At 51.2% G+C, this 20049-nt stretch overlaps 1 protein-coding gene across 2 annotated transcripts in view; it reads left to right on the top strand.

Annotated features, from left to right (window-relative positions):
- The first annotated feature begins 49 nt into the window (after positions 1 to 49).
- Positions 50 to 20049, top strand: part of LOC142571390 (integrin alpha-PS1-like) — a 165200-nt gene continuing 145200 nt past the window's right edge. Inside the window, exon 1 of one of the 2 annotated variants that reach the window (XM_075679698.1) lies at positions 50 to 402. In XM_075679698.1, coding sequence (XP_075535813.1) covers positions 242 to 402 — 161 coding nt within the window. In that variant the 5' untranslated portion in view covers positions 50 to 241. The remainder of the gene's footprint in view (positions 403 to 20049) is intronic. The other variant, XM_075679695.1, reaches the window with a different exon arrangement.

Here is a 20049-nt window from a genome sequence, read left to right as displayed (position 1 = left end):
TGTGGGAGAGGAGAATGCAACGCGTAGAGTGAGAGGGCGGTTGAGACGAGAGCGAGCGAGAGCAGCCGGATCGGGCATCGCGGCTGCTGCTTACATGCGGGCGGGCCGGAGAAACTGTGCCGCGAGTGCATTTGAAACTACTAAAGGCCTTCGGGGTTTGTGGGTGTGGGGCAGTGAATGTGCTTTGCGTAGAACGGACACGTTTTCGGACGCTGCTGCATGCCCTTAGACTGATCAGACAATGTATTTACTCATAACAGTGGCGGGCTTGTTAGCCAGCGTGCGTGCTTTCAATTTGGAACCGAGGCTACCTCTTCTGAAGCAGGGGACGAAGGGCAGCTACTTTGGATACTCCGTCTCCGAACATCAGACCGTCGAGAACGGCGTGACCATCGAAAGCCTGTGAGTTGAGCGTGTTCCTTGCACTTTATTTCTGGGCTTGTCTTCTAATATCTGGCCTTCCGAAGAAAAGCAGCGCGCTAACATTAGTCCCTCCGAGCATTCCGAAAGTTCGTTGCGGGACGTTTCGCGGTTCGATGCGGGATGTCTTCGCCGATCGATGACCGAAACTCCAGAGTCCGGAACTTCTCACGCACCTGCGCCTAGAGTTATACCTGGTGGTAGAGGCTCAAGGTGCGTCGCATGCGTGCACAGCGCGCGTCGGCACGCTTGCCCATTACATGTTTCTATTCGCCCCAAAGTGTGTTGCCGCTCTCCTTGGCGTTGCAGCTAGGGTCACGCTCGCTTTGCCGTTTCTGGAGTGCCAGTGCTATTTGGAAAGCTCCCGCTGCTGGGGTCGGGTATGGTGGGCCCTGTCTAAAAGCATTCGCTCCTCGGTGTACCGGAGAAGTGCGAGCTTGCGTTACGTGCCTCATGCTCGCGTGTGGGCTGAGAGAAGCGCTCAGCCCGCATCTCCGCTGCAAGAGGATCGTGTGGGCGCGAGCGCGCGCCGATCTGCGCGCGTTTCTTTTCCTCCTGCTGCCCAAACTTGGAGCTCGCCGAATAAGATCAACAAAGTGCGCTTCACCACCGGAGGCGGTACGCGGCTGCCAACGGAGTCGCCGTCGTCGTTGCTGCCAGAGCATTCGTTCGGGCTCCTTCGCAAGCCGCGCGTGCTGCCGCCCATCTCCCTCTCACAACAGCTGTGACTGAAGCAAACCAACGAGTGCGTTGCTCAGGCCATAGCAAAAAAAAAATAAAAAAAAAAATAAAGAACGAACGAACTGTTGAACAGACCAGCCGATGGTGGTGTTTACAGCTTGTAAATTATTCGAAATTGGCCGCGAGCTTTTCTTACGAGCTCTGAACTTAGCACACGCACGTGCTATGTTACCCAGATGTTTTATGTTACACGCGTACGGCTGCATGTTCCCATGAGACGTCTGTGTCAATCTGCGCGAGGTTGCGGCGGCCACCTGTGGAGCGCCGGGCTGGCGCTGGGATGGAAACCTCGGCACGACAGAGAGAAGTGATTCTTGAAGGGATAAGGAAAGGTTGACGCTGTTTCCTGCAGCCCTTGCGGGAGCACGGCTCAGCGTCAACACGACAGGCCGGCCAGTCGCGTTGAAGAAAAACCGAAGAAATGTTGCGGTTCGGCCACTCCCTTCAGCACGTTATTGTGCACGTAGCTGGGTTTGCTGCGCGATAAAGGGCGTCGTCTTTCCACTCCTCGAGAGGCGAACGAGGGCCCCGCTTCTCCACGGGGGTGCTCCCCTCGTTCCTACCTTGTTTGCCCGCCGCAACAAGTGCCGCTGACCTTGGGAGTGCGCCATCCGTGTGGTGGCTGCTGCGCTCTCCTTGCAATCAAGGCACCGGCTTTCTCGAGAAACGGCGCGAGAGCGGGACAAGAAAGGGAGAAAAACGCTCGGAAACTGCAAGAACTTGGAAAAAAAGAAAATGCGTGTTATTGCATTACCATGTTCGCAGTCATCAACAAGTGCACTAGCGTTCGGGGAGAATATATTGAATCAGCTTCACACTGGCTTTGTCCGAAAAGAAGCCTTGCTCGTGTCCTGATCGAGGTCAGCTCGCCGCGGATGCGCGTAAACTCTCTCTCTTTTTTAAGATTTTTCTTTTATAAACCTCACTCCGCATCTGAATACCCGAGTGGAATTCGCACGTCGAGGCTATACGCAACGACTTTATAATGACCACGAAAATGCAGCGCCCGTGACACAGCGCGCTACGGTAGTGGGTCCGTTGTCATAAGTGGAAAGGAAACGAATGGTATCTTGCCGTTTTCCCGGCTCGTATTCCCGCTAGCCGTGATTAGCGTATGCAGCTCGATCGCCTCGCGTTTTCTTGGCGAACGCCGAGATGTAAGATGCCATGTCTGCAGACCGTCTGGTTCGCCTTTACAGCTTTTTGGCCATGGTCTGACAGAACATCGCTTGCGACCATCACGCCATTCTTTGTGGTTATTATTCACTCGCGCTGGAAGCGCCGGTGCTTCTTTCGTAAAGCAGAAGGGTGCCCCGACCGCAAGGCAGTATACCATAGAGAAATAAATTTCTTTCTCTATGAGTATACTGTCGTGCCTCTTCCGATGCACTTATGCCATGGTATCACTTGACCTGCTGACGAAGAAATAATGACGGAGCACTACCAATTGGAGGCGCTCACGGCAGCAGTGTGATCGATTAGTATTTGTTCTCGCTCAATCCGAACGGTAAGGACAATTAAAGCTTCTTGTTCTATTATCTCATAAAAAAGTTAAGCGAAGAGACTCGATCCCTGCCCGAAAACAAGACGACATGGCTGTACTCGTGCATTTTTGAGTTCCAGATAAACACATAATTTGAGAGTGTTTGCAAGGTACAAAAATAACTGGTAGGCTGTTTTAGTAACCTTATTCGTGGCGCGTGTGGGAAAAAAATCGTCAATCACTCATCGCAACGCTGAGACCCGGTATCCCGGTGGGCAGCTCACTTGAGACTCGGGTATCGCCGTGGATAGATGTTGCAGCTACTCCGTAACTGTAGTGGAGAGCCATAAAACAGTCGCGAACGGTGCCGACTACGTGTTTTTCGATTTTCTTTCCTTTCTTTTTTTTATCTTGTCTAGGACACTAATATTAAGTCCGCCCGTTACAAAGGGTTCATTAGTCACAAACTATCATAATCTTTACCGTGCAATATAACGCGACGTATTTCCGTCCTTCAATGTGCGTCCTTAGGAGTCCGTGTTACCGCAATGTACTGGGGCTCCACAAAGTGTAATGTATCCTCAAGGTAGGGATGAAAAAATGCAAGGACACCTAAGTACTTATGAGTATGAATTCGAAAGCATCAGTGCTCAATTGAACGATGCTGTGTGGTCCTTATGAACTACTCGCGGTCAAGCGAGCGTGTTGAGGCGCTTGGCCTGGTCTAGCCCAGTGGTGTCGAGCGTGGAGTCGTAGGTTTGAAACGCACTACCGCGAACGGTCTTTCATTCGAATTTATTGTTTTTTTTATACACCAAGTTCTTTATAGCGAGGCGCAGTTAGAACGCAGGCGAGAGCTTGCGCGGAAAAGGAACGCGCGGATAACACAGGGTTGAAAGGTTGACGTGGCGTCGCGGTGATTCCCTTTCCCGTTACGCGGCAGCAGCGTTCCCTTTCTCCGGCTTTGCTCCGTCGAGCTGCGCGTGACGTGGCGTCGCAGCCAGTGGGAATCTAAGAGCCTTTTCGATGCATTACGCGTGCCATGCTTTTACCAGTTGCCCGATTGGTAACAGTATCGCACGCGTGATGCGAAGACGTGGGTTCCCGTCCCCCCTGTGGCCAGTTGTTTTTTCATCCCGTTTCATTTCCACTAATTTATGATTTCTTTAATTCAGTTTGTAAGTACAAGTAATTTCCCCTATGTTGGCCTTGGTGCCATTGTTTGTTGGATTCTTATGATATGATTAATAAAAGATCAGGCCCCTCAGTTCCATTTCTTATATATATATATATATATATATATATATATATATATATATATATATATATATATATATATATATATATATACACATACACAATTGTAAACTGCCCAATTTTTAGAACTTGTTTATGACTGTTGTATTCACAATAGTAGGTTTACTATTCCTTATTTGGGTCCAGATTTTGGGTAAAACTTGTTAAGGAAGTCGCAGTTTCATCCGAAAGACGAAACATTGCTTGTGATAGCAAATTACTACACAGCTATATGAAGTAAAGATAATAGTTTAATAGTAGTATAAACTTGCAAACATTCGCTTACTAACTAAACAAGCATAGTAACGCGCTCCAAGCAAACATGAACACATCTCACTCGATGACCGCGTACACTCATGTCAAAACGCTGGAGTGAGAAAGCGCAGCAGCATTAGCGAGCGAATTAACCTTCGTGCTGCCTCTCGGCTTCAACGCGAACTAAGCAGCTAAAACAGCGCACACGATGTGATTAGCACTCAGCGCACTCTATCCCCATCGCAGATCGCTTAGTCGAACGCCCTCCCTCCCTTGCCTTGCGCGCAGCGGAAGACGGCGCGCTTCCTCCCCGCTTTCCTCCCTTGCGCGCGCGATATTGAGCCACCATCGTCGGCTTACCCTCGCACGCTTTCACTCGTGCATACAACATACGGCGAGAGGCGACGATGTTATCACCCTTGGATTTTATACGGAACATCACGCCGACGCCGACGGCAGAAATGCGCCTGGAGTGTCTATATAATTTCTATAACAATAAAAAAAGAAGAACAATGTCCCCGAGCGATCTTCAGCCCGACTTTTCGGATCTGCTAGACTAATTGAGCCTACCCGCCGTCCACTTATTCATGTAATGGAAAACAATATATCGGCCGACGTTACGTGAATGCTTCATGAATGAGCTTAACAATATCGTTTGTCTCCGGCGCAGATATTTTTTGCGGCGCCTCTGTTGAGCAGAATGGCAATTCACGGCGTCGGTATACATACACACTTTCTGAATTTCTTGAACAGTCAATATCTCTAGCAATCAAACAGTTCTGAGTGCTTTTCACGAAACGTTCGTATTTTTTAGGTTCAACCGCAGTATTTTTCAGCTGCGATGGTTAGCAGGTCTGCGTTAAACTGACCGCATGAAAAGGTGACGTAACAAATTATTTGTTGCGCTGTCTGGGAATTGAGGCCCCATTGCGCAATTACTGGGTCGACGGCCATCCAACAAACCTATAAGAACGAAACGTTTTTTTTTTTTTTTTTCGGTCAATGTCAGTGGCGCCTCGTTCTGAGAAGGCAGGCGGCACTTCGGGAAGGGCGCGGCGTACGCCTTCGCCCCTCAGCACAGACGTTGGATTCTGTTGGGTGGAAAGCGTAAACCACTTTGCATTATTATCAATTCTCTGTTTTTAGTGGCGTTGTTCACGCAGCAATAACCTGATCTCCGGGAAGTTAAATGCTAACATTGTTCTTTTATTGCACACAAAATGGCGTTAAACATTATCATTATGACGCACTTAAATGCAACCCCTTAGCGGAGAGAGGTGCTCCGAGCGCTCTCTTCGTTCCTGCCTCTGCCATCTCATAAGCTAGCCGCACGCCCAGCAGGAAATGCTTCGAACACATGGGCCCATGGCGCGGGCTTTGTAGCTTCAGGAAGTGACGAATGTAATAAAGGCGCAACGAAAAGGGTGAATTTCGTGCCGTGGGAAAGCGCGCGCTCATAAGCGAGCAGCACACGCATGCAGACGACGGCGACGAAGCAGACGGCACTACATTCACTTGGTTCGTCCCGCCGCCATGCAAGTTGGCGGAAGCAGGCGCTGCTGATGTGGCTCCGTTGGCCGCCGGGCTGAATTGACACCCACGGACTCTGCCGACCGTTTCGCGCATCTTCATTCGCGCAGAGCCAAGGTCGTACGCTCTCAATGCGGCGTGCTCGCATAAGTCAAGAAGCGGGCCGACATGGGCTTAAATGCAGTCGATTTGCTTGCGTTTAATAGATTCATTCGTTCAATAATTAGACGGGGGTTTTCAATGCGAAGCATCCTTGGCTAGTTCAACCCAGTTTTCTGTAACGACCAAGTCGCGACTACCTGTCCGTTTTCCTTTGCCGATCACGAAGATATTGCATTCTAAGAGTGTGGGCCATACGTGCCACGTATATGTGCCGCCATTGAACGACCTTGTGTGACGCCAGCTTGGGTCACAGGTTACGACAACCACCAACAACACTCAAATTGCGCATTAGTTCGCAACGCGTCGCAATAGCATTAACCGTTCGCTGCACTCCCAATCCGTCAGTGTTTCTCATTACGTAGATGATGATGATGATGATGATGATGTCCTTGATGAGTTTGGCGACAACTGGAGTTGGAGTCTTCTTTCTCTGTCTCTCTTCGTTTTGTCACGAGGACTACTGAAACAAAAAAGCTTCAAAGCATGAATTAAACGACCAGCAGACTCTTTGCACCATCGACATCGAATCATTTACTGCGATGAGCAGTTAACATGGAGAAAGTTGCTTTCGCTCGTGCTGCGTCTCTTCATATCATTTGCGCGCGAACGCGCTGGCTCGGTCCCTCGTGGATTATACGATAGCTTCTTGTCCTTCGCCCGGCCTTCATTACTCAGTTCCTGGCGCTTGATGACGCCAGTTGTCTCGCGTCCGTGAAACGTTGCATGTTGCAGCACTGCGCTGCGAAGCACATAATAACGTGTAGAGCACCTTCCCTGCGGCTCCTTTCTGCACACCGATCTTCAGATGTTCGTCTCTGTCCATTTGAAATATTAGCTACGTTCTTTTCCCGTTCGTGCTATATAATCACCACTCAAGGTTCGCGAAACGAGAATGACGTTACGTACGTTTTCGGACAAATGTTGTTTTGTAGACTTGCCTGCCTATCGCACTAAAACGATCGATTTGATGAGTTTCAAAACAAACTACCTGATTTTCTGGTGCCGAGGATTAAAGAGAAAGCCGGCTTGTAGGACATAAGTATATAGCTATGACGTGATTAGACGATGATACACATTGTGTTTCCTTCGTCCACAGAATGGTTATGTGCATGTTCGCTTCTAAAAATGGGCGTTGACCGTTGCTGTTGTGCATGTGGAACGCGCACTTAGTTGCACCATTCTTGCGGGGGCTCTCGGCTCCTGTACGTGTACAACAGGCAGAGGTCTTCCGGACGCCATGAAGTATTTTGCTTGGCCTCAAGAAATGTTTGTGCTGCCCCGGCCAGCTACTTAACAAAACGCGTTTTGTGAAGAGGAAAATCTGGGCCATATTGAGCAGAAGTGGCATTCTACTATACATAAACGTGACTGAATAACAGCTTTAAAAGCTATACTAGCTTCGGGTAACACACGTACGTTAATTCGGTGCGAGTTGCGAATCGCCCTCTCAAGTTCGGAGCCACCGCCATTGTCTGCCGAAGGTTGCGGGTGCGACGCCCGGTGGGGCGCCGGTTGCACGCTAGCAACAATGGGTACACGTGCCTCCCCCTGGAACTTGCCTTTCCACAGAGAGGGGAACTTTCGTGGTCGAAAGGATGGAGAGGTCGGCCTGAGTGAAGTGCCCCCGACCCTCTACTCCACGCTGGAGTCTCTGTACGCCTGGCTGTGAAGCCTGCGAAGCTGCTGTCGAAACATGAGACCGGCACACCTCGGAAAAAAGAACAGGGTCAACTCGACTCCAGCGCAACAATTTTTCACGTTGCACCTCAAATGCACCGCCGTAGCACATCGCCGGACATTCTCTAGACGATTGCACTTTTGGTTCGTTGGATGGGGGGAGTTATCTGGGGCTGTTATAAGATACGAACGATCCCTCAATGTCTAGCGCAGTGGAGTCGAGTTAACATGGTCTTGAAACACCGAACGCATCTATTTCATGCGTTCGAATCGAACAGCATACTTCTGTGCTTTGGTTGTTGCTTTTAGAAGGAGCGAGATCGACATTTCTTTCAAGCGGGCTCTTGGTCCGAGCTGTCGGCGCTGGTGACACGTTGTCTTTAGAAAACGCGCGTGTTAACCGCATATGTGACGGTAACCTGGCAACGTATGCTTCTAAATTGGATTGCACGTTCTGCATTGCGCAGTCCTGGGTTCCCAGTTGCAAGAAGTGCCGCGAAAATGGGCGTACAGTGCAAGGAAGACGCTGCGGTGATTTGCGTCGGTCTTCGTTTTCACCTCGTGAAGAGCGCGGCCGAGGTGCGCCGACTGTGGACGTGGGGTGAACGATCGGGCCGCGAGCTTTGTTCGTCTTGCGAGGCGGGAAACGGGGCGTTGGAAAATAAGTTCACGCTGCCGCATCCAGCGAGCGAGCGAAATGCGACTCTCGGTCGAAGGGTGCCCGCTGTCGATGTTGCGGTGCGCGCCTCCGCGTGGGGTCGGCTCGGCGCGCTCTCGCCTCGCGCGGTTCCGCCCTGCCATCTCGCCGTCGCTCATCGCCTCATTGAGACGTTGTGACCCGTGCACACCCCTCGTTGTTCTCCGCGGGTTGTTCCTTTCTTTTCGTAACTCTCTCTCTCTCCCTCTATGGAAGAGCAGAAAATCTGGCGTAAAATCGCGGCGCGCGAGGCGAGTACGTGTTGACTAGGACACTGCCTGTTGGCAGGTTACCAAGTGCTGTCGCGACCGTGCGTCTCTTGTTTTGCAAAAGCGTTTTTTTTTGTTTGTTTTTTTTACTGGTTACGAAAAGGTGATGCAATGTGCGTAGGTGGAGGGCGGTAGTACCACAAGAAAACAAATTAACGGGCCCGAAACTACGTTACGTGCTAAATTGATATTCGTTACTCCTTCTGTTTGCGGGTCTTTTTCTTTCGCATTTTGATTCCACACTGAGCCACCCCATGTTTCAGGTGCAGAGCTCCAGAGGACAGCATTGGCTGCTGGCGAGAGCCGTAAAGTGATGCTTGCGGTTTTACGCGGTGGCGAGTTGTGACGAACGCTGCATGCAAGAACCGCGCTGTAGTTTGCTGAGTGAAACAAGACGTTTCGTAAAAATGTTTGGCTAAACGTGAATTCTCCACGTTAAGGCCGCGGCCTTCCATGAATGGACTCGAGCTGGCAAGCGCCTGCGTCTTCAAATAAGGATCGTAGTCAAGGATACGCATGCCTCTCTCGCGCTTTGGTAACGATCATCCAGTATATTGAATGTCTGTTACGTTGAGGAAAGCCGTTGTGGAAACTACCATCAACTGAACCATTTATGGATGTACAGCGTTTGTCAAAAATAATACGCATGTGTCGTGTTGCTGTTGCTTGCGGTTCACGTGGCGCTCTTGACGCACCGGATTGTGAGCACGAGATTTACTTTCGGCTCCCAGCGCGTTGGTGCTTGTGACGTAAAGCAGGAACTCCCTTAATTAACCTGTAGTCAGTCTGGCGGTCGCAGCAAACGTAACCCGTATACTTCCAATCGACATGTAGTGCTTAGCGTTTAACGTTTAGCGTTTATAACGTTTAGCGTGTAGCTTATTAGCAGCCAGGTGCTTCGCTTAATTACTACGGGGTCGGTTCCCGCTGATCGCAGGGTTGGGTTGCATGCCATCACGTCTCCGCCGTCTCGTCATGAGACACTCAAGTGTGACTAAAGCTACGTATACTGCGGATGTACTTTTATACAACTTCTAGTGCCACCGTTGGGCTCAGATCTTTGAACGAATGTGTTTTGTTCGGGCCATTAGCAACAGTCCCAGTGTCGCGCGTACCTCTTGCAGGCGCAGCGGTCCGTAGTGGCAGGAGGGACGTGCGAGCGAGCCGGTGTGCGCACCTCTGACCGATCAAGCCGCGGCTGATGTCAGCAGCTGTGGCGCTCCGGGAGCGCAGGGTCGTTTTCCGGCCGTTGTTGAAGAACGAGCAGCACGCGAACGGTGATTCTCTCTCGCATAGCCTCGGGATATCCGAGCACTCACTCATATCCAATCGGTTAACCTGTACGCGAATCAGTCGAGCAGTTCCTGTAGCGTAGTCATAGTGTAAATGTACGACATGCAACTTCACGGCAGCCTAACCTAGCTGCTGCTCGGAAGTGTGCGCGCCGTGAAGAGCGTCACGAAGGAGGGATGCGGCGCGCGCGTTAGCGCGTCCGCGCGCCGTGTGCCCTATCGGAGAGCGCAGGTCGCGGGGCGCAAACGCGGCGTGGGCCCGCGTGTTGCACTTGGCCTGCGCCCAGGGCTGGCGGCGGCACCGCTCGTCTCGTTCGGCGTTTCCGGACTCCCGAAACTCGCCCTTCTGCCAAACCAAAAACTGCGCGACTCCTCTGCCGCGCGGGAAACCGCCAGAAAACCTGCGTATGCGGATCTTGTGACTGCGTTCCTACTCCGGGAGCGTGCTAACGCCTGTCTGCGAGCGGCATGAGAAGTTTTTCTTGATAGCGGGCCCAGAGTTATATTATGGGGTTTAAAGTATCTAAGAAACCTGCAGGCTTGCGAGACGTCACACAACGGGGGGCTCCGGATCTGCCGTCTATAGACTTGCGTTCGCCTCAGTGCACGGCCCGCGAATCGAACGCGCAACGTGAACTGTGCACGCAACCTGCGCGCACTCACCTTTTGCGCTGACCTTTGAAAGCAAGAGGATCGAACAGTGGATCGCCTATTCTGTTCAACGTGTGATGGATGGATGTTGAATTCGTGACATGCTCAGTCTATAAAGTGCGGATCGGGTGCTGTCACATCAGCGTGGTAGCCACCACGCCTACTATAACCAAAAGTAATAAAGGGCAAAGGAAAGAAACATAATTAATCCTGTGGTTTTACGGGGCTAAAAACCACGATGTGGCCCACGCCGTGGAAGGAGACTCCAGATTCAGCTTGCCCACCGGTTTCTCCAACGTGCACCTAAATCTAAGAACACGAGCCCGTTTGCGTTTCGCCCTCATCGGAGTGCGCCCGCCGCCATGGTGAGGATCGCACTCGAGTCCGCGGCAGCGCTACCTCCTCGTAGAATGCACTGCGCTGCTATAACACGGCAGGTCACGCGTAATCGCGTGGTCTGTTTGAGTAGCGGGGCATTTTACGCACATGCACGTTGTATCAACGCAAAGCTCTATAGCATATAGTATATACTTGTTAGTACACTGGTGGGAACTAGTGCCGATGTCGGTGGGCCTGTGCTGTCTTTTGCCTGTTTAATAAAGAGAGGCAATATACATTTGTTTCGGATCGACCATGAATATTTTCTATGAAATCCATTCTGTTCGTTTAGGACAAGGGACGTGTTTGATTCTCTAGTGGCGCTTTGGCTTATCGCTTTTGCGATTTGTTGTTGGCCGACCGGTGGTAAGTCTCTCGTAGCTTCTTATGTCTATGGAAACCTGATGCACTCTCAGAAAAAAAGAAAAGAGGGGGGGGGGCGGACTATTTCATGGCATGAATATTTAAGCAGTTTTGCCTGATACTCATTTTTTTCTAAAGCTTGGTTTGCCCCGTGGCATAACGTGATAATGGAGCTAAATATAAGCGTGCAGGCCCGTTTCGTGGAGATACTGCTACAATGACTTGTGAAATGCGTTGTCCATAGCCCATCTTTCATAGCCCTCAGCTAGAGCCCTGCTCAATTTTACACCTTTGAGCACACCTTGGCGTGTTGTCTTTGTCCCAGGGTACGTTCAAAGTAGATGGCGCGCATCCACTGCACACGCAGGAGCGGAGGACTTCGGACACTGGACAGTTCTTCATACTGTTGACCACACGCACAAGTGATGGGTGGTGTAATGGTCTCCCCGGCCCGAAGTCTCCGGAGAGAGACTTCCTCCACCCGACAAAGATTGTGGGGAAGGGAGCAGACGCCGGTAGATGGATCTTCGGGCAATTAAAACGAAGCGGGGTTCAGAGGGAAGTGATAGAGGAGGACTTGCGGCTGTCGAGAAAGAGCGATCAGTGCGGTCCACAAGGTCATTATTGTGGTCACTATCATATGTGCCTGCACCCTGTTTACACAGTAATGTTCACATGTGTAGAATTGTGAGTTTTGTGTATCTGCTCACAAATACGCAACGTTTTCGTTACTTACTTGAGATTTTGCCTCGTTGTTGCATGAAAGGAACTGAAAGCTTCGCTGAAAACACTTGGGCGAGTTGTCGGACAACTCCGGATACGGAAAGGCATACGCCCTTCAGAAGCGCTGACAGCGATCGGCATGTCGGAATCATTCTGTATGGGCGCTTTGCGTGACTTCTGGTGCAGAATTCATTTAGCAAAGGAATATGCTTTAATTCCACTTTTTCGGTCTGTCCTCATATAGCCGCCACTGCTTGGAACAAGTTGCGTATCCACCTAATAGTCACCGCGACTGAAGCGTATGCAAGCAGCGCGGGCGTTTGCCGAAACACCGTCACACTCCTTCCGCGAAGGAGGGATGTGTCGTCAGACCGCCTGTTTGCGTCGTGCTAGTGCTTGCATAAACAGTGTCCTCCTGCATTGCCTATAGATCCTTTTGCTATCGTCAGTGGCGTAGGGCTGTTACACCGCCGGCACGTGCCGATCCCCCTCCCCCCCACACCCGAAATGCCTGTGTTGGACCTGCCTAACCCCCTCACCCGCCTCCCGGTTCCCATTCAAGAACGCCCCCCACCCCCCCACCTCATTAAAACAAAAGATCATTTTGACTAGGCCACTGGCTATCGTGCGTCTACTACGGTGCACTTCAATCGCTACTGTAACGTAGGACTTGTTTAAGTGAACTCTTTCTACAGCGGGTACACGTTGACCTCTACGAGGTGGGCGAGTGTAAACCGTCTCGACGTTGAGAACGATTTTTCTATGTTGATAACTGAGCGATGGGACGGAGAAATGAGTAAGGATTTGTCGAGCCACACAGTCAGAAAAATAGTTCGTAAAAGTGTAGTAACCGGTGCAAATCCGAACAGTCACTACTACTTTTATACAAGCTGTTTAGCACCAACACATCTGAACTGAAAATCTCTCTCTCATATATATATATATATATATATATATATATATATATATATATATATGGGAGCGGCGGCCCGATAATAGCGGCATCGGGGCCAGCGGTGTTGGAGAAGGCGAACGCGCGAGCCGGCGGCTGGACGTTCATGGGCTCTGCTGGCCAGGACTGGGAATCTGCTGGCCGCGCCGTTCCCACAATATGTCAAGTTTGCGCAGCATCATTGTTATGGAAACAAGAGACTGTAACATGCGTCAGTGACTTTTAAAATTAACAAATCTCATTATCGAGCGTGGAGGGTGAACAGTTAGGGACTGGTAAATTATAATACATTATCTTGACCCGTCCACAGCCCTCCGGGTAAAAATATCAGCACTACTTTTGTGTTTAGGAATATGGCTAGATAGTCCCAAGAAACTCGGAATGATGCAAACGGCGCAAACAGAGAAAGCCATTTTCGCGGGAACCGCTCATCGGCAGCCTCCTCGGTAATGCAGGCGTGCAAGGCGCGTCGTGGTGAGGCACCAAAGAGCACATTTACCAACCCTCCTGAAATTTTCGTGATGTTTACGAACTTGGGCTTGACTTAGGATTTAACAAATATTGCGTCAAGTTTTGCGAAAAATACAGTTTGCGGGAAAGTTTCGCGAGTCCGTCTCGGAACTTTCCGTTAAAGGTACTTTGATGATGAAACGAATAAAGCGGTGTTGCGTTTCGCCTGCGACACGTGGTTTTGCCGGCGCGACTGCGGCGGGGCGGCAGACATTTTGGCCCGATCGTCGTCGCCGCAACGCTCCCCGCCAGGTGTTTCCAGGCGCGACTGCGGCGATGCGACCGCAAAGGATCACCCTCTCCTTCCAGTCATTGTGCCCGAACCAGGCGATGCGAAAGCAGGGATCATCCTCTCATTACAGTCATTGTGCCCGACCGGCAGCGCTACGACAGTGTGCTACGACATTGTGCTACGACAGTGTGCTACGACATTGTGCTACGACATTGTGCTACGACAGCGCTACGACATTGTACGTTCACGTGCTCGTCTATTGAGGGGTTCCTTCTTGCCCTCAACTGCGAGAGTATAAAAACAGCTGCCCCCGGACGCCAAAAGGAGGGCTCCGAGTTCTTCTGTTGAGTAAAGTGCTCTCCCGTCTCTCTACTTCGGTCAACCTGACCGCCAACTCTTTGCAATGTTAAAATAAACAAGTTGTTTTGTTGTTACCAGTCGACTCATGCTTTGCCGGGACCTTCGGATGCTTCCAGTTGTACCCCAGGCCGCCAGGCCAACGCTACCCTTGGGGCTTGCGACCCAGGTACAGCCACGGGCGTCAGCGCCGAGTTCCCAACAGGTCGTACCAGCGGTGAGATCGCCTCCGACTTCAAACAACTGTCTGCCAGCGGTGAGATCGCGACAACGGAGGCCAGCAGCGAAGAGATGCAGTTGACTGTATGCTGAGCAGCTCAACGACGATCCGGGAGCAGTGCAACGAGCCCTGTGTGACGACTGGTTGCCTGCAGCGGAACGACTGCGCGGAATTCCTCCCTGCGAGGTTTGGTGAGTGCGGGACTTTCTTCTTCTGAGCTTTGCCAGGCTTTTGTTAGTGTCAGAAACAGAGCTGGTAATTGTGGTTGTCGTTGCTGCCGGGTTAGTTTGCGGCAAGACAATAGTAAGCAGTAGAGAAAGCAGCATTCAGAGCAGCCATGGATTTGAAGTCGTTGCGCAAACCGAAATTGTTGGAGCTTGCAAGAGAGTTGGGTCTGGATGTCTCGGACAAACTCAGAAAACCAGAACTGCTAAAGGCTATTCTTGAGTTAGAGGCTGAGGATGACGAGCTGTCGGAATGCCTTGAGACTATTGAGGAGAGGTCAAAAAGACAGGAGCGCGAACTTAAAGAGCAAAAAGAGAGACAGGAGCGCGAACTTAAAGAACAGAAAGAAAAAGAAGAGCGTGAACGTAAAGAACAGAAAGAGCGAGAGCAACAAGAGAAAAAAGAAGAGCGCGAACACGCTTTGGAAATGAAGCGTCTCGAGGTAGAGATGGAACGCGCTCGTAATGGAAGTCAGGCACACGGTGCAGGAGAACGAGTATTGTTCAAAATGACTGACCTGATGCGGCCGTTTAAGCTTGGAGAGGACATTGGTTTGTTCCTGGTTAACTTTGAGCGAACGTGCGAGAAGCAGGGGTTCTCTCGGGAAACGTGGCCACAGCGCTTGCTCACTTTGTTACCCGGCGAGGCGGCCGACGTAGTCGCTCGCTTGGATAGAGAGGAGGCAGAGGATTTCGACAAAGTAAAATCGAGTCTGCTAAAGAAGTACCGGCTGTCTGCGGAGGCGTTCCGTCGGAAGTTTCGGGAAAATGAGAAAGGCAGAAGTGAGTCATATACAGAGTTTGCGTATAGGCTTATGTCGAACATGCAGGAGTGGCTCAAAGAAGAGAAAGCGTTTGGTGACCACGATAAAGTTCTGCAGTGCTTCGGGCTAGAACAGTTTTATAGTCGGTTACCGGAGAACGTGCGATACTGGGTCTTGGATAGGCCAGACGTTTGTACGGTGGCTAAAGCCGCTGAGCTAGCCGAGGAGTTTGTGACGCGTCGGGCTCGCGGAGCTAAGGACGGTCAAAAGGGTGAATTTGGCTCGAAGTTTGAGAGGCCGAGGTTCACGCCCATGAGATTAAAGGGGGACACGCGTAGGGAGGATGCGAGTGAAAGCAGTCCGACCAAACGTAAAGAGACGGCGGCAGCCAAACGCAGAAAGCGGTTCGAGATGAGGCGAGCGCGCGTTTGTTATACGTGCCAGAAGCCGGGTCACTTTTCGGCGCAGTGTCCGGAAACAACACCAAAGGTTGTGTTTTTTTCAATAGGCAGCACTGACGAGAACATGAAGCTTCTCGAGCCTTACATGCGAGACCTCCTCGTGAACGGGAAAGAGTGCCGAGTGCTTCGCGATTCCGCAGCTACGATGGATGTAGTTCACCCGTCTTACGTAGAACCCCATATGTTCACGGGCGAGTGCGCATGGATCAAGCAAGCCGTGGAAGCTCATAGCGTGTGTCTGCCAGTAGCAAAGGTGCTTATTGAAGGACCTTTCGGAGCGCTTGAGACAGAGGCGGCAGTGTCATCTATGCTGCCACCCCAGTACCCGTACCTATTTTCAAACAGGTCCGATCACCTCCTGCGCGAGAAGGGGCTTTTGTTTGGTGAAGCTAGTGTTCAGGCCTTAACCAGATCGAAGGTTCGGGAGCTCGCTGCAAAGGCGGTAGTTGCGGGGCCGACGTTATCAAACAACGAAAAAGGGTCAGAGGCGCAGCAAGCTGATACTCAGAGCACGCCCGAACTGAATAAACTTGAGTCTGTAACGTTAAAGGCGCCAGATACTGGAGAGGAAACGCCCGACACGGGAAAGTTAGAAGAGCTATCTACTGATTTGCTCATCGCGCCTACGTCAGACGGACTTGATAGGTTGCTAAAAGTCAGCCGGTCGGCTTTGATAGCCGAGCAAAAGAAGGATGGTAGCCTAGAAAACATACGCTGCAATGTCAAAGAAGGTATCGCCAGGAAAACTGCGCGTTTTGTGGAAAGAGGTGGAGTCCTGTACCGGAAGTATCTAGACCGCAGAGGAGTGGAGTTCGATCAGCTGATCGTGCCTCAATGCTATCGTCAGGATCTGTTGCGCTTGTCACACGGGGGTTCGTGGTCCGGACACCTAGGAGTTAAGAAAACTAAGGACCGTCTCTTGCAAGAGTACTATTGGCCAGGGTGTTTTCGGGACGCAGACCACTTCGTGAGGTCATGTGACACCTGTCAGCGGGTGGGCAAACCAGGGGACAAATCGAGGGCGCCGTTGAAATTGGTACCTATCATAACGGAGCCTTTTAGACGGCTCGTTATTGATACAGTGGGACCTCTGCCGGTAACAGCCACGGGGTACAGACACATTTTGACTGTGATCTGCCCAGCGACAAAGTTCCCTGAAGCAGTGCCGCTTAAAGAACTCAGCTCAGTTGAGATAGTTAATGCACTACTGTCCATATTTGCGCGAGTTGGTTTTCCTGCGGAAATCCAATCAGATCAGGGCACAGTGTTTACTAGCGCTTTGACGACAACTTTTCTCGAAAGGTGTGGGGTAAAGCTGTTACACAGCTCAGTGTACCACCCACAGTCGAATTCCGTTGAGAAGCTCCACTCCGTCATGAAGCGCGTGTTGAGAGCGTTGTGTTTTGAACATCGAACTGACTGGGAGCTGTGTCTGCCTGGGGTGATGTTTGCTTTAAGGACCGCGCCGCATGCAGCTACGGGGTTTTCGCCAGCTGAACTGGTGTACGGTCGCTCGCTTCGGTCTCCGCTTCGCATGCTTCGAGAATCATGGGAAGGCAGGGGCGACGACCCAGTCGTGGTGGAGTACGTACTTAAGCTCCTCGAACGCTTAAGAAGGGCACAGGAGTTGTCAGGTGAAGCAATGACAAAGGCCCAGCAGAGGGCCAAGGTTTATTATGATCGGACAGCCAGGGCCCGTCGTTTTGAGGTGGGCGATGAGGTCATGATATTGCGCACATCGCTAAACAACAAACTAGACGTGCAGTGGGAGGGCCCAGCACGAATTGTTCAGAAACTGTCGGACGTTAACTACGTGGTAAGTCTGCCAGGAAAGCGGAAAGCACAGCAAGTTTACCACTGTAATCTGCTCAAACCTTATAGACAAAGGGAAGCAGTGGTGTGCATGATGGTAAACGTTCCTGAAGAGCTTCCGGTCGAGCTTCCGGGACTAGGCTTAGTGACGAACAGGGAAGACACCGGTCAAGTCATTAGTGACCTTATCAGTAAAGCACCGCTGTCGTCCGAGCAGAAAACCGAACTACACCAGCTATTACAAGAGTTTCAAGGTCTGTTCTCTGAGAGGCCTGGTAGGACTTCTGTCCTTACTCATGACATAGAACTTACCTCCCCAGAGCCAGTACGATCCAAGGCGTATCGGGTGTCACCCCGCCAGAGCGATATTATGGAGGCTGAGGTAAAGAAAATGCTACAGCTCGGTGTTATTGAGGCAGGTGAGAGTGATTATACCTCTCCTTTGATTTTAGTTGAGGTACCGGGCAAGGAACCTCGTCCTTGCGTCGACTACCGCAGGCTTAATTCCATCACTAAGGATCAAATTTATCCGATCCCTAACATCGAGGAGCGCCTTGAGAAAGTTAGTAGCGCTCAGTTTATTTCCACCCTAGATCTTGTCAGGGGTTATTGGCAGGTTCCACTTACAGAAGAGGCTAGTAGGTATGCGGCGTTCATTTCACCAATGGGAACATTCCGTCCTAAAGTGTTGAGTTTTGGTTTGAAGAACGCGCCATACTGTTTTTCAAGCCTCATGGATAAAGTGTTGCGAGGACAGCAAGAATTCGCTTTACCGTATCTAGACGACGTAGCGATATTCTCCGCATCCTGGTCTGAGCATATGGCACACTTGCGGGCAGTGCTAACCCGCCTGCGCGAAGCGGGCTTGACAGTAAAGGCTCCTAAGTGCCAGTTAGCACAGGCCGAGGTTGTCTACCTCGGTCACGTGATTGGTCAGGGTCGTCGCCGCCCCTCTGAAATAAAAGTGGCCGCTGTGCGAGACTTTCCGCAACCGCGCACAAAGACCGATATTCGGTCGTTCTTAGGTGTCGCCGGCTACTATCAGAGGTACATCCCTAGGTACTCTGATATCGCGGCTCCCCTGACGGATGCTCTAAGAAAGACAGAGCCTCAAACAGTCGTCTGGGACGAGACAAAGGAAAGAGCTTTTAGCGCCCTAAAGAGTGCCCTAACAAACCAGCCTGTGCTACGATCGCCAGACTATACAAAAGGGTTCGTTGTTCAGTGCGATGCTAGTGAGCGAGGCATGGGCGTTGTACTGTGCCAACGGGAAAAGGGAGAAGTAGAACACCCCGTCCTGTATGCTAGTCGTAAGCTGACCAGTCGTGAGCAGGCGTATAGCGCCACCGAGAAAGAGTGTGCATGTCTCGTGTGGGCCGTTCAGAAATTGTCATGCTATCTAGCCGGCTCGAGGTTTATCATTGAGACGGATCACTGCCCTCTCCAATGGCTGCAGACCATCTCTCCCAATAATGGCCGCCTCCTGCGCTGGAGCCTCGCTTTACAACAATATTCCTTTGAGGTGCGTTACAAAAAGGGGAGTCTCAACGGTAACGCCGATGGCTTAAGTCGAAGCCCCTAACGTAGGAATCAGCCTCAAAATTGTTGGTTACTGATGTTTTTCTTCCTGAGGCAGGATTTTTTTTAACATATTGCTTTTGTTTAGTGTTTCAAAGTGATGATATGCTTTCTAGTGCAATTTTTCAATTTGTGGACGCGTTCTGAGTGATGCTAGACTACTGTAAGGAACTAGGCAGTGGTATAAAAAGGGGAAAGAGCCTGGCAGGGCTTAGTGAGGGTTGTGCCGTGCTTGCTGACTGAGCGGTTGAGTTTCAGCGTAGTTCTAACGCTTGCCGGGAACGAGAACAAAAATGTGAACTCTCCCGAAGTCACTTTGCAGTGTCCCGTGCGAACCTGAACGAGAGAACGAGGCCTTCTCTGTGCGCTGCGCTCAAGAAACGTCGAGGGACGCCCGACTTCGGTTATGAGCATCATCGAGCGACATCCCTCCGGACAGCGGATGCAGTCCCCTGTCCATCGGGATCTCCTTTCCCCGGCGGGGCGGTCTGTTGCGTTTCGCCTGCGACACGTGGTTTTGCCGGCGCGACTGCGGCGGGGCGGCAGACATTTTGGCCCGATCGTCGTCGCCGCAACGCTCCCCGCCAGGTGTTTCCAGGCGCGACTGCGGCGATGCGACCGCAAAGGATCACCCTCTCCTTCCAGTCATTGTGCCCGAACCAGGCGATGCGAAAGCAGGGATCATCCTCTCATTACAGTCATTGTGCCCGACTGGCAGCGCTACGACAGTGTGCTACGACATTGTGCTACGACAGTGTGCTACGACATTGTGCTACGACATTGTGCTACGACAGCGCTACGACATTGTACGTTCACGTGCTCGTCTATTGAGGGGTTCCTTCTTGCCCTCAACTGCGAGAGTATAAAAACAGCTGCCCCCGGACGCCAAAAGGAGGGCTCCGAGTTCTTCTGTTGAGTAAAGTGCTCTCCCGTCTCTCTACTTCGGTCAACCTGACCGCCAACTCTTTGCAATGTTAAAATAAACAAGTTGTTTTGTTGTTA

The sequence above is a fragment of the Dermacentor variabilis genome, chromosome 2 (genome assembly GCF_050947875.1).
Source record: "Dermacentor variabilis isolate Ectoservices chromosome 2, ASM5094787v1, whole genome shotgun sequence".
Classification (NCBI taxonomy): Eukaryota; Metazoa; Arthropoda; class Arachnida; order Ixodida; family Ixodidae; genus Dermacentor; species Dermacentor variabilis.
This window is presented reverse-complemented; position numbering and strand designations above follow the sequence as displayed.